The sequence below is a fragment of the Choloepus didactylus genome, chromosome X, assembly GCF_015220235.1.
Source record: "Choloepus didactylus isolate mChoDid1 chromosome X, mChoDid1.pri, whole genome shotgun sequence".
Lineage (NCBI taxonomy): Eukaryota > Metazoa > Chordata > Mammalia > Pilosa > Megalonychidae > Choloepus > Choloepus didactylus.
In genome coordinates, this window is record NC_051334.1 from 99,441,294 (window position 1) to 99,461,497 (window position 20,204).

The window sequence follows — 20,204 nt, forward strand, 5'->3', positions numbered from 1 at the left end:
ATGTTCTAAAAAAAGTAACATGAAAATTAATTTTTCCTTTGTTGTAACCATATATGATAAGTACTGTCATTGGTGTTAAGTGCCTTTTTGTGCTTTTCACCTTAGATGTCTTTATTGGGCTAACCAACCCCCAAATCATTGAGCTGCTCTTAAAAAAAGAAATGAAAGGGGAAAAAAAACAAAAAAAAAACTACACTCTTATGAAATGGAGGATTCCTCAATTTAATAGATCTTTATCTTCTTTTTCACAAAGAGAACCCAGGATGACTTCTCCTACAAAAGAAGGAAATGAACCAGCTGACAGTGCTCTCAAAAATTCTGAAAAAGAGGCTCTAAATGACTGTAGTACAGGCATAGAGCCTCCATTTGCTGATCCCAATATGATCCCTCAGGTAGAAACTGACACAATAAAAAGGGAGTCAGAATCACCAACATCCAAGAGGATCATGTGCCTCAAGAAGCAAAAAACAATAATCTTGAAGGAGAGAAGACCCAAAAAGATCTGCAAAAAGAAGATTCAGAAGAAAAAGAGTCCCTTCTAATTAGTATCCCCATTCCTATAAAATAGATATTTTTTATGCCAGGGTTAGGAAGAATTATCTATGTGAGTATTCCAGTAGGAGAAATTGATAGTAACAGTCCCTTAATTGATAGATCAAGATTCTATTTAGGGAAAATGGAGATTAAAACTAGTGATTTCTGTCATACTACCATAAATCCCAAATTTTCTCTCCAAGTGTCAGTTTCATGGAGGATCCTATTCGTTAACAATCATGAGATAAGAAGAATGATTCTCTATCTACCTGTGTGGAAGATATTTCTCTCAGGCTGTAGGTCACCAAAATTCCATATGGGTGAAAAAAAAATATATGGCATTTCTTCCTCACCCAAATGTCCTCACCTATGGTGAGAGAGCCATAATATTTGGAAGGCCTTTGAGAGTGTACTACTACCATCCCCTTGTTGAGAGAATGATATCAGGGAAATTTTACAAATCCATTGATACTAAAGGGAAGGATGGATTCCAAGTTTTTGTGAGGCTGATGTTCTATGTCCCATGAGCTCAATTTCAAAACTCATGTAGTAGGAAAGCTTTTGAGGATCATTTGAGAACTCACCATAATATGAGAGTTGTGATCATAAACACTAATAGTGGTTGGAAATACCTGTGTCCTATCTGTGGGAATAGTTTCAACACTTTGGTTGAATGTAGACAGCATTCCTGCAGGTTTCCCAGAAATTAAGTTAAATTGGAGAAATTCACTTTAAAATTTTATTTCTAATAATTCATGGTTTAATATGACTACCAAAATGAGGCAAATTTCATGAAAATAAATTTTAGTAGTATTAGATGGAATTGCAGAAAGGTACACAAACTAATAGGACATATCAGTAAGAAACACCTTTGGGAAAAGAGGAGCAACTTAAAAGGACATCTGTTTATTCTGTGGTATTACAAACAGATCATTAAAATATCAGGCCCCTGATCAGTATGAGATCAGCAACTGAACAAAGCAATTTTTTTTACTTCATAACATCTAATTCTGCAGTTAGGAATATTTTTAACATTACCAGATTCCAAATTCAAAGAATCCTGACAAAGATAGCCAACACATACTGAAGGATCAAAAAAGTCTTGCCAAGTGTTTCCAGAGATTCTGTTAAATATAATGTGCCGGTTTGAGTGTATTGTGTCCCCCAAATGCCATTATCTTTGTGGTCTTGTGTGGGGCAGGTGTTTTGGTGATGGTTGGATTTGCTTGGAATGTGCCCCACCCAGCTGTGGGCAATGATTTTGATGAGATGTTCTCATGGAGGCGTGGCCCCGCCCATTCAGGGTGGGCCCTTATCGGTGGAGCCATATAAATGAGCTGACTCGGGGGGGAAGAAAGAGAGTGCAGCTGGGAGTGATGTTTTGAAGAGAAGTAAGCTTGCTGGAAAGGAATGTCCTGGGAGAAAGCCGTTTTGAGGCCGGAGCTTTGGAGCAGACACCAGCTGCCTTCCTAGCTAACAGAGGTTTTCCGGACACCACTGGCCGTCCTCCGGTGAAGGTACCCGATTGCTGATGTGTTGCCTTGGACGCTTTGTGGCCTTAAGACTGTAACTGTGTAGCGAAATAAATCCCCGTTTTATAAAAGCCAATCCATCTCTGGTGTTTTGCATTCTGCAGCATTAGCAAACTAGGACATATAATATCTTAAATTTTCTTCAAAGCCAATAAAAATCATTTTAATGGTATTGAACCAGGTAATCTTACAACAATGTGAAAAGACCTATGGCTAGAAAAAAATAGATTCAAAGTATTATAAATCAATGTGCCATATTTAGATAATAATTTTGATGATTCAGAATAAAAACGAAAGAATACTCATGGAATCATGGAAAGGGGATAGTTTGATAGAGGTTAGTTTGAGATAGATGTGGACAAGTATTAAATTAGTAACATACAACTGTAATTTTTTCACTATTACCTACTATACTTATACCAATTTTACCCTACACTCATACACATATGCACAAATGCCCACACATATTTAAGACATTTCCTATATTTTTACTTACAATTCAGAAACATCTGTGCCTCTTCTTTCTTTTGATATGCATATTTATAATTAAAGGTAGATTCCAAGACTATGCTTCTTAAGGTCACCTCAAATTTATTCATTATTCACTGTGTATGAAGCACTATGCTAGGAACATTGCACATGTTGGTTAATTTTCACAATTTTAAATGTAGGAACTCATGATGTAATCATATAATAACATAGTATACCTGGAACTTATAAGAGAATTTCTGTATATTATACCTTATTAAGTATTTATGGATATATGAAATAGAATATGTAATTTAATCTATAGTTATAACATATTACAGGGATATTAAAACTCTCATAAACCACAGAAGGTACATAGGCAACAACTAAGACAGGCCTGATTTGTTCACCCTGAGGGTAAATTTGGTACTTCCAGATATAATTATTGTGTGAACAATAAATTATATTGAATAATTAAACTGATTAAGACAATTCAGACACATAAATTATTTCCCAATTTTTAAAAACATAAGCTGTTTGTATTTTTATGTCATTTGCTTTTGAATATGAGATGTGGTTTTGAAAAACTATAATCCAATGGGTAGATATTATTAAATACAAAATAGAAAAAGTTCCTATATTCCATATTTTAATGAATTATGATAATATAAAAAATAGCAGTTAGACTATAAACCATTGGGCTTTTATCCACCATCATATTACAATCCACTAAATTCATATTTTAGGTGGCAAATTTCCATAAAATTGAAAATACTATTTGAAGGAAAAACAAATGTGGAAATTATTCACATTTTCCCATATTTTCATAAATACAAGGACAGCTATTAAGCTACAATTTAACAAATGACTAATGAGAATCTGAATTAAGGCAGGTTGGGGAAATCAGAAGACCCAAAAATAAAGAATCCTAGAAACATCCTTCTCTGGAAGCCAATCTGAAAGTTATCATTCATAACTACCTTAAAGGGAGATGAAGTTTTACCATCAAACAAATTGTTTACCTTCAAACAAATAGATGAGTTCAATGAGTTCAATGTTTAAAAAGATTAAGTGTCCTATTTTTTGAAAAAAATAAACTAAACCAACACATCACAGGCATACTTTCTGTAACTCAAAGATACAGGAAGAAGCAAGTATTTTATTCTTTTATGATTCTGTTAATAATTTTAAGAATCCCTTCATGGGACATTTTTAGTATAGGTGCAGGAGAATGCCTTTATTTCATGTATACAGAGTACAAGCATCTAAAATAATACTTTTAAAATGACCAAGAACTGGCTATTATAGTACTCAGTAGGGAGTAAAATACATTCAGAGAAGTTATAAGGCATAAAGAAATAAACTAATACAGACATGAAGACATCAATTTTTACCATTTTAAAGTTCTTAAAGTTTTACTAGGTAGAATTTAAGAATATATTATTGTACAGATATACCTCCTTTTATTGCACCTTTTTGTGCTTTCTAGATATTGCATATTTTACAAATTGAAGGTTTGTGAGAACCCTGTGTTGAGGAAGTCTATTGGGGCCATTTCTCCAGCAACATGTGCTCATATTGTACCTGTCACATTGTGTTAATTCCCACAAAATTTCAATTTTTTCATTATTATTATATCTGTTTTGGTGATCTATGATTGGTGATATTTGATATTACTATTGTAATTGCTTTGGAACTTCTTGAACCACACTCACATAAGACAGGGAAATTAGTCAAGAAAAGTGTGTGTACTGCTTGCTCCAACAGCCAGATGTCTCCCCATCTCTCTCCCTTACCCTGAGCCTTCCTATTCCCTGAGACACAGAAATACTAAAATTAGACCAACTAATGCCCCAACAGTGGCCTCTAACTGTTCAAGTGAAAGGAAGAGTCAAAATCTCTGACTTTAAATCAAAAGACAGAAATGATTAAGCTTAGTGAGGAACACATGTCAAAAATGAAAGTAGACCAAAAGCTAGGCCTCCTGTGCCAGTTAGCCAAGTTGTAAATGCAAAGGAAAAGTTCTTGAAGGAAATTGAAAGTGCAACTCCAGTGAACATATGTACAAGAAAGCAAAATAGCCTTATTGCTGATATAGAGAATGTTTTGGTGGTCTGGATAGAAGATCAAACCAGCCACAACATTCCCTTAAGCCAAAGCTTAATCCAATTTTGAAAGAAGTTCTACTGTGGGTAAAATTGGATCAAACAGCAATGCATGCTACAGAGAAATCTTTTGTGAAAGGAAAAGGCAATCAGTGTGACAAACTACACTGATGTCTTATATTTATTATTTCAGTACCAATAAGTCTTTTTTATTCATTGTATTATCCCAGGAAAAAGGGGGAATGGGAAAGGGCCAGCATGTGTTACAAAATGATACCAGAAAGGAAAGGAAGTACTTAGTACAAAAATCAACCCTCAAATAAACATACCCAGTGATAGGATCATCAAAGCCCAAGGGGGCTCATTCTCCCACAGTTCAGGAATGAGGGGAAGGAATTAAGGAAAGAACAGACATGTACATGCTTTCCTACCCTCCCTTCATCCCCGTAAATTCAAGATTCGACACAAAGCTTTGGTTTGTAGAAGCAAACATGGAGTCACATTCTTCCTTTGCCTATTAAACAATCTTATGCCCACTTTGATATGTTTCTTGTACCTTCATAAAAGTTCCTGAGAGACTTGGATATATATTTGTCTTCCCTTTTTGGGCCTTTTACCTCCACTTTCTACATGGAAACCTCCCCCCGTTGTTTATCTCTATCCAAGGATTGATGATTAAGTAGGTTTAGTCAATCCAAGTACAGCACTGTTAAACTTTTGGCCTGAATCACATCAAGGGATGGTCTTAACTCAGAAGGTTTGGAATGAAGGATGTAGGGTCCCTAGATTCTTCATGTCTTTTGCACAATCATTGAAGATTTGTGGAGATATCCCCCAAATTAAATGTGTATGGGGGTTGGGGAGAGGGAGCTGCAAAGGGTCGATGAGTAGTTTTTTTAGGAGAGAAGATATAGTCCAAAATAGGAAATAGGAGAAGAAGAATATGAAAGAAAGGACGGTTCAAGACCCCACTTCATAGTGGGGTACCCCAGCATGTTTCAGATCCTTTTGCCTGGTGCACAATCTTCTGTCAAAGATGTTTTGGCTATTTTTTTCACTACAAAAAATGATTTTAAACAATAAAAACCCCAAAAGAACATGGAGAAAGACTCACACATTATACTTACACAAATTATGCCACCTAGCAATCACCAAATCAGTGACTTGTGAAGTTCTACAAAGACCAGACAAACACAATAACTAGACAGACATCACCCAATGCATTCTCTTGCATTTGCCCCATTTCAACATAGTGAGTTAGGTTTGCAGTAATGCCACAGCATATAAATGAAAACATCTTTCCCCTTTAGCTACTATGATGCTATGATCACTATTGCAGCAGGGTAGGACATTGGCTTGGTGCCACAAAGAAGCCTTCACTTACGGTCTCTCTGGAAGCCAAGCAGGAAAAGTCCAGATTTTGAAAGGTCAAGGATTTTAGCCTTTGCTCACTGATGTTTTATTTTAAAAATTGCCATGGCCACCTCAACCTTCAGCAACCACCATGATGATTAGTTAGCAGCCATCAAATTTGAGGCAAGACACTCCACCAGCAAAAAGATTATGATTAGCTGAATGTTCAGATGATTGTTAGAAAAGTTTGGCAATAAAATAATTGCTAATTAAAGCATGTATATTTTCTAGACATAATGCTATTGCACACTTAATAGACTGCACTATAGTGTCAACATAAATTTTATATGCACTGGGAAACCAAAAATTCATGTGACTCACTTTATTCCAATATTTGCTTTATTTCAATGGTCTGGTACTGAGCCAAAAATATATTCAAGGTAGGCCTATATTTCAAAAGTTTATCTAATAATGAAGTTTGCGATTTGCCTAATATTTCTTTCTGTCATCAGAGCATTGGATATCTTTTTGTAAATAAATAAATATATACATATATATATATATATATATATATATATATATATATAGAGAGAGAGAGAGAGAGAGAGAGAGGGAGAGAGGGAGAGAGAGAGAGATAAATAGAGGTTCTCAACAGACCAACAACACACAGAAATTGAATCAGTGGTCAAAACCCTCCCAAGAAAGAAAATTCCAGGAAAAGATGGCTTCACTGATGAATTCTAGCTAACATTCCAAGAAGACAACCTCGTTTCTACTCAAACTCTTCCAAATATTGAGGAGAAGGGAGCACTTGCTATCTCAATCTGTGCATCTGGCTTCACACTAATACTAAAATCACATGCAGAACAAGAAAATACAAAACAATATCTCTTTTGAAAATAGATGCAAAAATCCTCAACAGAATATTAATAAAACTCAATCCAACAGCACATTAAAAGAATTGTACACCATGACCAAGGGGAATTTATCCCAGTTATACAAAAGTATTTTGATATAAGAAAATCAATTAATGCAGTACAGCACATTAAGAAAATGAAGGAAAAGAAAGCACAACCATCTCAATCAATATAGAAAATATATGTGACAAAATCCAGCTTTCATCCTTGATAAAAAATATAACAGTCATAAACTTGGAATAAAAGGAATCTTCCTCAACATGATAGAAGGCATATTAGAATACCCCATAACTAACATCATGCTCAATTGTGAGACACTGAAAACTTTTTCCCTAAGATTGGAAGCAAAACAAGGAAGCACCTTATCAATGCTGTTACATGACATTGTACTTGAAGTTCTAGCAAGAGCAATTACACAAGAAAAAGAAGTAAATAGCTTCCAAATTGGAAAGGAATAAGTAAAGCTTTCCCTCTTTGCAGATCACATGATAATATATAGAGAATTTCCTTAATAAAATACAAGAAAGCTCATAGAGCTATTAAATGAAGTCTGAAATCTGGCATGGTAGAAGATCAACACGGAAAATTCACTATGTTTCTGTACTCTAATATGAACAATCTGAGGAGGAGATTAAGAAAATATATTTATTAAAAAACTAAAAGAATCAAATATGTAACAATAAAATTTTTCTAGAATGCACATGGAAAACTACAAAGCACTGCTGAAAGAAATGAAAAATACTTAAACAAATGGAAATCCATTCCATGTTCATGGATTGGAAAAGTAAATATTGTAAAGATATCAAGTCTACCTAAAGGGAATTACAAATTCAACAAAATCACAATCAAAATTCCAACAACCTTCTTTGAATAAATGGAAAATCCAATCATCAAATTTATATGGAAGGTAAGTTGCCCCAAAGAGCCCAAAACATCTTGGAAAAGAAGGATGAAGTTGGAGGACCCACAGTTCCCAATTTGAAAACTTATTACAAAGCTACAATCATAAAAACAGCTTGGTAGTGACACAGGGCACACATATAGATGAATGGAATTGAACTGAGTGTGCAAAAATAAGCCCTCACATATATGGACAATTGATTTTTTTTATTAAATTCAGTTTTATTGATATACATTCACACACCATACGGTCATCCATGGTATACAATCCACTGTCCACAGTATAACATAGTTATGCGTTCATCACCACAATCTATCTCTGAACATTTTCCTTACATCAGAAAGAACCAGAACAAGAATAAAAAATAAAAGTGAAAAAAGAACACCCAAATCATCCCCCATCCCACCCCATTTGTCCTTTAGTTTTTATCCTCATTTTTCTACTCATCCATACACTAGATAAAGGGGGTGTGATCCACAAGGTCTTCACAATCACACTGTCACCCCTTGTAATCTACATTATTATATAATTGTCTTCAGGAGTCCAGACTGCTGGGTTGGAGTTTGGTAGTTTCAGGTATTTACTTCTAGCTATTCCAATACATTAAAACCTAAGAGGTGTTATCAATATAGTGCATAAGAATGTCCACCAGAGTGACCTCTTGACTCCATTTGAAATCTCTCAGCCACTGAAACTATTTCATCTCATTTTGCATCCCCCTTTTGGTCAAGAAGATACTCTCAGTCCCATGATGCCAGGTCCACATTCATCCCTGGGAGTCATATTCTGCATTGCCAGGGAGATTTACACCCCTGGGAGTCGGGTCCCACGTAGGGGGGAGGGCAGCAAGTTCACCTGTCGAGATGGCTCAGTTAGAGAGAGAGAAGGCCACATCTGAGTAACAAAGAGGTACTCAGGGGGAGACTCTTAGGCACCATTACATGCAAGTTTAGACTCTCCTTTGCGGTAATGAGCTTCATAAGGGCAAGTCCCATGATCGAGGGCTCAGCACCTCAAACCGCCAGTCCCAATGTTTGTGACAACATCAACACCAGTCCAGGTGAGGATGTCCAACACATCCGCACCTTCCCCCAGATCCTCGGGGCTGGGGAGGGGGAGGCTGTAAATATATTTTTTATTATCTGCCCAAATTATTCTGGGATGTGTCACTATTTCACTCCAGCCTATACTAACCTACCGTATCTCACTTCCTATTCAAAGTTCCATGCAACTGTGGTGTTTGAACAAATCGACTGTAGAGTTGTACCGTTTAGAAAATTTAGATCCTGTACCAAATAGATATCTCTTCCCTTGGTCTCATATGGAAGTTGAAGTTTTAAAACACAATCAGTTTCAACCTTTACCCTTTGGCCTGGCTTGCCCTGGTCTTAACCAGACCTGCCTCATTCATATCACTAATTGAAGTCTGAGCTCTTTTTCAGCTTTTTTTTTTTTTTTGACAGTGGCTGTATGCACTAATACTGACATTCATATCTGCCGAGCTTTAGCTCTGAGTTTCAGGTGTCTCAGAGATATGCATTGTTCCAGAGACCAATCAGGTTATACGCTAGGGGATCAGCATCTGAAAGTTTAGAGATAGGCATTACAATTCAGGGATGGAGTTAACTGCTGTAAGAGCTTACAATCTAGGGACTATTACAATAATTATGTCCATGCTAGGCTATGTTCTAAGATTCAATTCTGAGTTTACACATTGTAGTTAGTCCATATTGGTGAGGCATCATCCCTCTCACCATGTTTTCTCCAACACTTTTACTCCTATATATATATTTTCCTACAATTTTATAGAGTTGTATTCACATACCATACATTTATCCACAGTGTACAATCAGTTGTTCATGGTTTCATCATAAAGTTGTACATTTATCACCACAATCAGCACTTGAACATATTAATTACTACAAGAAAAAATGTCATTTTTTTAGCAATAAGAAAAAAATGATAAAAAGTAAAATAACATGTCATACAATACAATATACTAGTAAGGACAGCAAATAACACCACTACCAAGAATCCCATATTCCTCCCCTATATCCCCCTCTCATATACATTTAGCATTGGCATATTGCCTTTGTTACATTTAATGGAGGTATATTACAATGTTACTGTTGACCATAGACTCCAGTTTGCTTTGATTATGTTTGTTCCTGAATACCATCCCCTTTTCAACTCTCTACATGGTTGACATTCATTTGCTCTCCCATATGCAAAAACATTTTTATATTTGTATATTTAGTAACAGTGATTGGCCACTCCAGTTTTTGTCACGTTATACAGTCCCAGTCTTTATCATCTATCTTTACCTCTGGTGTCATACATTCTCCTATCCCACCTCTTTCAGCTTTACTCACAGACATCTTTGCTCAGTGTACTTACAATACTGTGCTACCATCACACAGTATTATGCTATCTATTTCTGGATCTATGCAATCAATCCTAAACATTCTGTAGTCCTTCAGAATCAAATGGCTGGTCTCTGCCCTCTTTCTATCTCCTGGTCGCCTGTGTTGTCAGCTTTTAACTCCCAAAGTTTGTTCATTAATGTCTGTTCATATTAGTGAGACCATACAGAATCTGTCCTTTTGTTTCTGGCTAACTTCACTCAACATAATGTCCTCAAGGTTCATCCACATTATTACATGATCCATGTCTTTGTTCTGTATTACAGCTGCATAATATTCCATCATGTGTATATACCACAGTTTGTTTATCCACTCGTCCTTTGATGGACATTTGGGCTGTTTCCATCTTTTGGCAAATGTGAATAATGCTGCAATAAACATCAGTTTACAAATGTCTGTTTGTGTCTTAAGTTTCAGTTCCTTTGAGTATATACCTAGCAAAGAATAGCTGGGTCATATGGCAAATCTATATTTAGCTTCCTGAGGAACCTCCATACTGTCTTCCAGAGTGGTTGCACCATTCTACATTCCCACCAACAATGAATAAGTGTGCCTCTTTCTCCACATCCTCTCCAGCACTTGCCATTTTCTGTTTTTTTGGATAATGGCCATTCTGGTAGGTGTGAGATGATATCTCATTGTGGTTTTGATTTGCATTTCCTTAATAGCCAGTGAAGTTGAGCATTTTTTCATATGTTTTTGAGCCATTTGTATTTCCTCTTCAGGAAAATGTCTGTTCATGTCTTTTGACCATTTTTTAATTGGATTGTTTCTCTTTCTGTTATTGAGATGCAGGATTCCTTTCTATATTCGGGATATTAAACCCTTATCTGACATGTGGTTTCCAAATATCATCTCCCATTGTGTAGGTTGCCTTTTACTTTTCTGACAAAGTCCTTTGATGTACAAAAGTGTTTAATTTTGAGTAGATCCCATTTGTCTATTTGTTCTTTGGTTGCCCACGCCTTGGGTGTGATGTCTAAGAAACCACCTCCTATCACAAGATCTTTATGATATTGCCCTACATTTTCTTCTAAGAGTTTTATGGTCTTGATGCTAATGTTTAGGTCTTTGATCCACTTTGAGTTAATTTTGGTATAAGGTGTGAGATGGACATCCTCTTTAATTCTTTTGGAAATGGATATCCAGTTCTCCAAACACCATTTATTGAACAGGCTGCTCTTTCCCAGTTGCTTCGGCTTCACTGCCTTATCAAAGATCAGTTGTCTGTAAATGCGAGGGTCTACTTCTGAACTCTCAATTTGATTCCATTGATCAGTATATCTGTCCTTATGCCAGTACCATGCAGTTTTTAGCACTGTAGCTTTGTAATATGCTTCCAAGTCAGGTAGTGTGAGACTTCCCACTTCATTCCTCTTTCTCAAGATATTTTTGGCTATTTGGGGCACCTTACCCTTCCAAATAAATTTAGTTATTTGTTTTTCTATTTCTGCAAAGTAAGTTGTTGGGATTTGAATTGGTATTGCATTGAATCTGTAAATCTGTTTATGTAAAATTGCCATCTTAACTATATTTAGTCTTCCAATCCATGAACATGGTGTGTTCTTCCATTTTTTTAGGTCTTGTTCAATTTCTTTTAGCAGTTTCTTATAGTTTTCTATGTAAAGGTCTTTTGTGTCCTTGGTTAAGTTTATTCCTAAATACTTGATTCTTTTGGTTGCTATTGTAAATGGGATTTTTTTCTTGATTTCCTCCTCTTGTTGCACATTACTTGTGTATAGGAACACTACAGATTTTTGCGTGTTGATCTTGTAGCCTGCTACTTTGCTGTATTCATTGACTAGTTCTAGTAGCTTTGCTGTAGATTTTTCTGGATTTCCTACATATAGAATCATGTCATATGCAAATAGTGAAAGCTTTACTTCTTCCTCTCCAATTTGGATGCCTTTTATTTCTTTTTCTTGCCTAATTGCTCTAGCTAGAACTTCCAGCACAATGTTGAATAACAATGGTGATAGTGGGCATCCCTGTCTTGTTCCTGATCTTAGAGGAAAAGCTTTCAGTCTCTCCCCATTGAGTGTGATGTTAGCTGTGGGTTTTTCATATATTGCCTTTATCATATTGAAAAAGTTCCCTTCTATTCCTATCCTTTGAAGTGTTTTCATCAGGAAAGGATGTTGAATTTTGTCAAATGCATTTTCTGCATCAAACGAGATGATCATGTGGTTCTTCTGCTTTGATTTATTGATGTGGTGTATTACATTAATTGATTTTCTTGTGTTGAACCAGCCTTGCATACCTGGAATAAATCCCACCTGGTTGTGGTGTATAATTCTTTTGATGTGCTGCTGGATTCGATTTGTGAGTATTTTGTTGAGGTTTTTTGCGTCTATATTCATTAAAGAAATTGGTCTATAATTTTCTTTTTTTGTAGTATCTTTGCCTGGTTTTGGTATTAGGGTGATGTTGGCTTCATAGAAAGAGTTAGGTAGCTTTCCCTCTTCTTCAATTTTTTTGAAGAGTTTGAGCAGGATTGGTACTAATTCGTTCTTGAATGCTTGGTAGAATTCACATGTGAAAACATGTGGTCCTGGGCTTTTCCTTTTTGGGAGCTTTTTGATGACTGACTGAGTCTCTTTACTTGTGATTGGTTTGTTGAGGTCATCTATTTCTTTTTGAGTTAATGTTGGTTGTTTATGCTTTTCTAGGAAGTTGTCCATTTCATCTAAGTTGTCTAGTTTATTAGAATATAGTTGCTCATAGTATCTTCTCATTATCTCCTTAATTTCTGCAGGGTCGGTAGTTATATTTCCTTTCCCATTTCTGATTGTGTTTATTTGCATCTGCTCTCTTTTTTTTTTTTTTGTTAGCCTGGCCAGTGGTCCATCAATTTTATTGATTTTCTCAAAGAACCAACTTCTGTTTTTGTTGATTCTCTCTATGCTTTCCTGTTCTCAATTGCATTTATTTCTGCTCTAAACTTTGTTATTTCTTCCCTTCTGCTTGCTTTGGGGTTAGTTTGCTGCTCTTTCTCTAATTCCTCCAGGTGAGCAGTTGACTCTTCAATTTTTGCTCTCTCTTCTCTTTTAATATAGGCATTTAGGGCAATAAATTTCCCTCTCAGCACCGCCTTTGCTGCATCCCATAAGTTTTGATAAGTTGTGTTTTCATTGTCATTTGCCTCAAGGTCTTTACTAATTTCTCTTGTAATTTCTTCCTTTACCCACTGGTTTTCTAAGAGGGTGTTGTTTAGCCTCCATATGGTTGTGAATTTTATGACCTTCTGCCTTTTATTTATTTCCAACTTCATTCCATTGTGGTCTGAGAAAGTGCTTTGTATAATATCAATATTTTTAAATTTGTTGAGACTTGCTTTGTGACCCAACATGTGGTCTATCCTAGAGAATGTTCCATGAGCACTTGAGAAAAAAGTGTATCCTGCTGTTGTTGGATGTAGTGTTCTATAAATGTCTGTCAAGTCTACTTCATTTATCACACAATTCAACATCTCTGTTTCTTTAGTGATCCTCCATCTAGATATTCTGTCCATTAATGAGAGTGGTGTATTGAAGTCTGCAACTATTATTGTAGAGGTATCTATTTCTCCTTTCAGTGATCACAGTGTTTGCCTCATGAATTTTGGGGCATTCTGGCTTGGTGTATAAATATTTATGACTGTTATGTTTTCTTGATGAATTGACCCTTTTATTAATATATAGTGTCCTTCTTTGTCTCTTTTAATTGTTTTGCTTTTGAAGTCTAACCTGTCTGATATTAATATAGCTACTCCCGCTTTTTTCTGGTTGTTGTTTGCATGAAATATCTTTTTCCAACCTTTCACTTTCATTCTATGTTTGTCCTTGTGTCTAAAGTGAGTTTCTTGTAGACAGCATATAGATGGGTCCTGTTTTTTAATCCATTCTGCCAGTCTGTGTCTTTTTATTGGGGAGTTTAATCCATTTACATTTAGTGTTATTACTGTAAGGGCAGTACTTTCTACTACCATTTTGTTTTTTGGAATTTATATGTCATATCTTATTTTTCTTCTCTTTTTACCTTTCCTGATAATCTTCATTTCTGCACTCTTCTCCAACTCTCTCTCTCCTGTCTTTTCCTATCAGCCTATAGCACTCCCTTTATTATTTCTTGTAGTGCCGGTCTCTTATTCAAAAACTCTCTCAGTGTCTGTTTGTCTGAAAATGTTTTAATCTCTCCCTCATTTTTGAAGGAAAGTTTTGCTGGATATAGAATTCTTGGTTGGCAGTTTTTCTCTTTCAGTATCTTAAATATATCATGCCACTGTCTTCTTGCCTCCATGGTTTCTGCAGAGAAATCTGTACGTAGTCTTATTGACCTTCCCTTGTATGTGATGGATCACTTTTCTCTTGCTGCTTTCAGAATCCCCTCTTTGTCTTTGACATTGGACAATCTGACCAGTAAGTGTCTTGGAGTAGGTCTATTGGGATCTATTCTATTTGGGGTACATTGTACTTCTTGAATCTCTAATTTTCTGTCTTTTATAAGAGTTGGGAAATTTTCAGTGATTATGTCTTCTATCACTCTTTCTGCCCCTTTTCCCCTCTCTTCTCCTGGTGGGATACCCATAACATGTATATTTGTGTGTTTCATGTTGTCACTCAGCTCCCTAAGACCCTGCTCATATTTTTCCATTTTTTTCACCTTCTGTTCTTTTGTGTGTATGAATTCAAATGACCTGTCTTCCAATTCACTGATCCTTTCTTCTGCCTGTTCAAATCTACTGTTGTGTCCCTCCATTGTGTTTTTCATCTCCTCCATTGTGGCCTTCATTCCCATGAGTTCTGCCATTTGTTTTTTTAAGTTTATGAATTCTTCTTTATGGTCATCCAGTGTCTTCTTTATATCCTTCAGTTCTTTTGCTATATCTTCCTTCATTTCAGCGAATTTATTTAGCATTAGTTGCCTCCACTCCTGTATCTCAGCTGAGGTATTAGTTTGTTCCTTTGGCTGGTCCATGTTTTCATTTTTCCTGGTATGGCTTGTTATCTTAAGTTGTCTAGGCATCTGATTTTCTTGATTAGTTTATTTTGGAGCTTGTTTTCTGTCTTTTACCTAGTGGTTTTCTTGTTGGTTGGCTTTGTTCTCTGGCCTCTGTTATTCAGTTCAAATTATTCTAGACCTCTAACTTAGGTTCTATTTAGTTGAACAGAATTTTTCCCCTCTTGTTTTTTCTGTTTCTTGTTCTGCCTCTATGTAACCTTTTTGTGAGTGGGTCTCCTCAGATATGGTCGACCCTAGTCAGATTTTCCCAGTCTAGTGAGGCCCAGGTGTCATTGGGAGGGTATGGAGTTTTCCTGAGAATGAGACCCTCCTATGAGGCCTTTAGAATTGGTGCTTTTCCTCTCCTGTCCAGCAGGTGGTGCTTGCCAGCCCACAGCTCCCCCACCAGTGTAAGGGTGTATGTAGACTTTAGTTCTCCTGGTGACTCTGATCCTGTTGGGGGCATGCCTGACTGAAGCTGGAATCTGATTTCCAGCCCCTGGGATCTGAGTTCCCAGAAGGAGGACTGCCAGTTGAGCTGGACCTCCCTCCACTCTCCCAAATCCTCAGAACTCCAGTTGTCTCTCAGGGGCACTATTCCCTTCTCCCCTCTCCTCTTTGGGGCCTCTCCAGGTAGATTCCTTGGTCAGCCTGAGTTGCCAATTAAAGACAGGGGTGGAGACCTTCAGCAGTGAATACAGAACTCAAAGACACTGTGGGTACTCTGTCTCCCCCCAAGCCCAGCCTAGTCCCTCAACTTGGGCTTTCCAATAGAAAATAACCACATATATTACTTTTAGATTAAAAAAAAATAGAAAAGAAAAACAAGAGAAAGAAAAAAAAAGAAAAAGAGTCTCTTTTAAAAGTCTTTCCCCAGCCTGGAAGTTTTGTCAGTGTCAGAATAGAGCATTTAAAGATATGCTTTGGGCTGTTGTCTGATAATTACTCTCCAACAGCTTCAGTTCCATCCCTGCCAGGGGCTATTGAAATGCAAAAAGATAAGGGATCAGTGAGAAGCCAGAAGGGACAAAACGTAGGGGGAAAATGGCTTTTTTGGAGTCTGGGAATGGGTGCCTACTTTTACCTGCCCCCACTTCTCAGAACCCAGCCCTTCTTTAGCACCCCAGCCCCCAAAATTAGTTAATTAATTTGTTAATTAATTCTGCAGTTGAGGCTGGGTTGAGCCTCCCTTCTTGCCCTCAGCAGATTGCTGTTTTTGGGGTTTTGTTTTTCCCCTTTCAGGGAGCCAGCAGCACAACAGTCTGTGAGGTCTGGGTGGGGAGGGGCGCCAGACCCCTGGTCTGGGGAACTTACAATGTTCGCTGCAATCTCAGCTTTTCCTCCAATTCCAAACTTGCGTCCAATGTGTGACTGGTTACTGGAGACCCCAAAAACACTGTTTCATATTGTTCTTGGGTAATTGCCAGCTGCTCTGGGGGATAGACGTAATTCTGCTCCTCACCACTCCTCCATCTTGCCCCCCCAGCATGGACAATTGATTTTTGAAAAGGGTGCCAAGACTACTCAATGGATAAAAATAGACTCCATCTATTTTAGAGAGGAGTGGAAGCTAGTTAGTCCACCTGGAACAACTAATAAACAACCAGGAACAAGGAAATAAACAAGAATAACGGTGGGGAGAAAATATGACCATCCACTCATCATGCACCAACTTGAATTGGGAGGAATGCTTGAAATCACAGCATAAAATCTGTAAGTAAAAACTGCAGATCCAAGCTGGGAGCCCCCTCCCCCAATGGCCTGAGCTGCAAAGCCTTGTGGAGCTAGAGAGCAGCTCTCTCTGAGTAAGTGAATATAGCTCAGCTGAGCTCCAATTGGGGTTTTAATTAACAAGTGTGGGCTGCTCAATATGAATCCCTAACAAGCAAAGGCTTTGGGTGAAGACTGACTTGGAGTGCTGGTGGCTGGCCATAGGTTGGCCCTGAAGGGGAATTTCTGTTCCTGTTTTGACTCAGTGGAGAAAGCCTCAGCCATTTTCAGTTCTCAGTACTCTGACCCAGACAAGGGTAGAGATAACACAGACAGAGAGAGAATATTGAAATGCAGATGACCTCCCCCTAGGGGGCCTATCTTCCCTAAGAGGAAAGGGGTGGGGCCCAGCTCTACTACCTGCCTTTCATTCAGAACCAGACCCCAGATTGTGGGGGAAAACATCCATGGGCCACATCTTCTTATACCAGTCTGGAGATATAGGCTGACAGGCACCATATGCTGGGCAGAAAAGCACAGTAAACTGAGGCCTCACAGGGTGTAACAATTTTATAATACACACCTTCAGGGAAACCAGACACTGAATATTTCTTCCTTCCTGGACCAGATCCCATTCTGGTCTGGGAAAACCTGACTGGGGTAACCAAGGAAACCATGCCTAGACAACAGAAAACTACAATCTACACTAAGAGAAACAAAGTTATGGCCCAGTCAAAGGAAGAAACTTACACTTCAACTGAGATACAGGAACTTAACCAACTAATAATAAGTCAATTCAAGAAGTTTAGGGAGGATATGGCAAAAGCAATGAACTGTATAATGAAAACACTGGGTGTACATATGGTAGAAATTGAAAGTTAAAAAAACCAAATGGCAGAATCTATGGAAATGAAAGGCACAAAACAAGAGATGAAAGACACCATGGAAACAACACAGCTGATCACAAGAGACAGAAGAAAACACCCAGGAACTGGAGAACAAGGAACTGGAAAGCCTACACACCAAAGAACAGATAGAGAAAACAATGGAAAAATATGAGTGACATTTCCATGAACTTAAGGACAAAACAAAAAAGCAAGAATGTAAATGTCATTGGGGTCCCAGAAGGAGAAGAGAAGGGAAAAGTGGCAGAAGAAATAACAGAGGAAATTATCAATGAAAATTTCCCATCTCTTATGAAAGACAAAATTACAGATTCAAGAAGTGTGGCATACCCCAAACAGAATAAATCTGAATAGGCCCATGCCAAGACACTTAATAATCAGATTATCAAATGTTAAAGATAAAGAGAGAGTCCTGAAAGCAGCAAGAGAAAAGTGATCCATCACATATCAAGGATGCTTGATAATACTGTGTGTGGATTTCTCAATAGAACCCATGGGGGCAAGAAGGAAGTGGGGTGATATATTTAAGATACTGAAAGAGAGAAACAACCACACAAGACCCGGGTCCAGCAAACCTGTACTTGAAATATGAGGGAGAGCTTAAAATATTCTTAGACAAACAGACAATTACAGAGTTTGTGAACAAGGTACCTGCTCTACAGGAAACACTAAAGGAAGCACTGCAGACAGAAAGGATAAGATAGGAGTGAGAGGTTTGGAAAACAATTTGGGGAGATAGTAGCATAGCAATGTAAGTACCCTGAACAAGTTGACTGTGAGTATGGTTGAAAGTGGAAGGTTGGGTTCATGTGGGACACCAGTACAGAACATGAAGGATAAAGACTGGGACTGTGTAACTCAAGGAAACCTAGGGTGCTCAATGATTGTAACAAAAGTTACAAATATGTTTTTACATGAAGTAGAACAAATGAATGTCAGCATTCAAAGTGTTAAATGTAGGGTGGGATTGGGGGAAAACACAATCAATGCAAACTATAATTAACAGAAACATTGTATTATGCTTTCTTTAATATAACAAGGGCACTATACCAAAGCTAAATGCATATGGGGGGAAATAGGGGATGGGTATGTTACTCCTGGCATTGGCGATGTTGTTTGACTCTGTTTTCAACTTTAGGTTAATGCTATATTTCCTTTTATTTTTTTCTAGCAGCCATGTTTTTTTTATCTGTCTCTCTTTTCTTTTTCTTTTACCTCTCTGCCTTCTTGGACTCTTTCTCCTTCTTGCGGAGGAGATGGAAATGTCCTTATATAGATAATGGTGATGGTGCTGAATACATAAATACATGAATATACAGGGAACCAATGATTTTTAACTTAGGACAGAATGTATGGTATCGGAACAATACCATCTTAAAAGATAGGGGTTGATGAAGAAACCTTGAGGGCACTCTATTGAGTGAAACAGGACAGACATATAAGGCAAATATTGCAGGGTCTCACTGATATGAACTAATTATAATATGTAACCTCATAGACATGAATTATAAGTTACCAGGATATAGAATGAGGCTAAAGAATGGAGAGTGGTTGCTTATTATGAGCAGAATGTTCAATTAGGGTGACCTTAAATGTTTGGAAATGGACAGAGGTGATGGTAGCATGCTGTGAGAATAACTAACAGTGCTGAAGTGTGTGTGAAGATGGTGGAAAGGGTAAGCTCAGAGTCACATATGTCACCAGAAGGACAGTTGGAGGTTAATAGTTGGGAAACTATGACAGTGAATCTTGTGGTGGACAATGTCCATGGTTAACTTTACAAATTTTAGAAGTCTCTCTCATGAACTAGAACAAATGTATGACACTTTAACTAGAAGTTAATAATAGAGAGGAGTTTAGGAAATATATATATTTATATACCTATTGAAAACTATATACAACAGTTAGTAGTATTTTAGCATTCTTTCATCAACAGTAGCAAATATACTCTACCAAAACTATGAATCAGTAATGGAAGATGGGTGGCTGTGTGTATGGAAAGATTTGCATTTCCTTTTTTTGTCTTTATTTCTTTTCTGGAGTAATAAAAGTGTTCTAAGAAGTGAAAAAAATCAATTGTGATGGATGCACAGCTGTGTGATGGTATTGTGTGCAATTGATTTTAAACTCTCCACTTTGGATCTTTGGATAGTTGTATAGTATGTGAACAATCTCTCTCTCTTTCTCTCTCTCTCTCTATATATATATATACATACACACACACACACACACACATATAGACTATATATATGTATATATATAGACTATATATATATATAGTCTCTTCATCAAATTATGTTGGGATAACTGAATATCCATATGTAAATAATGAGGATAGACCTCTGCCTCACATCATATATGAAAAATAATTCAAAA

General features: G+C 37.1%; 1 protein-coding gene across 1 annotated transcript; it reads left to right on the forward strand.

Annotated features, from left to right (window-relative positions):
• Nucleotides 1–263: 263 nt before the first annotated feature.
• CPXCR1 (CPX chromosome region candidate 1) lies at nucleotides 264–1,244 on the forward strand. Its single transcript, XM_037821017.1, is given in 3 exon segments — nucleotides 264–432; nucleotides 435–802; nucleotides 804–1,244. Coding segments are annotated over 3 exon segments (978 nt in total).
• The last annotated feature ends 18,960 nt before the right edge of the window (nucleotides 1,245–20,204 follow it).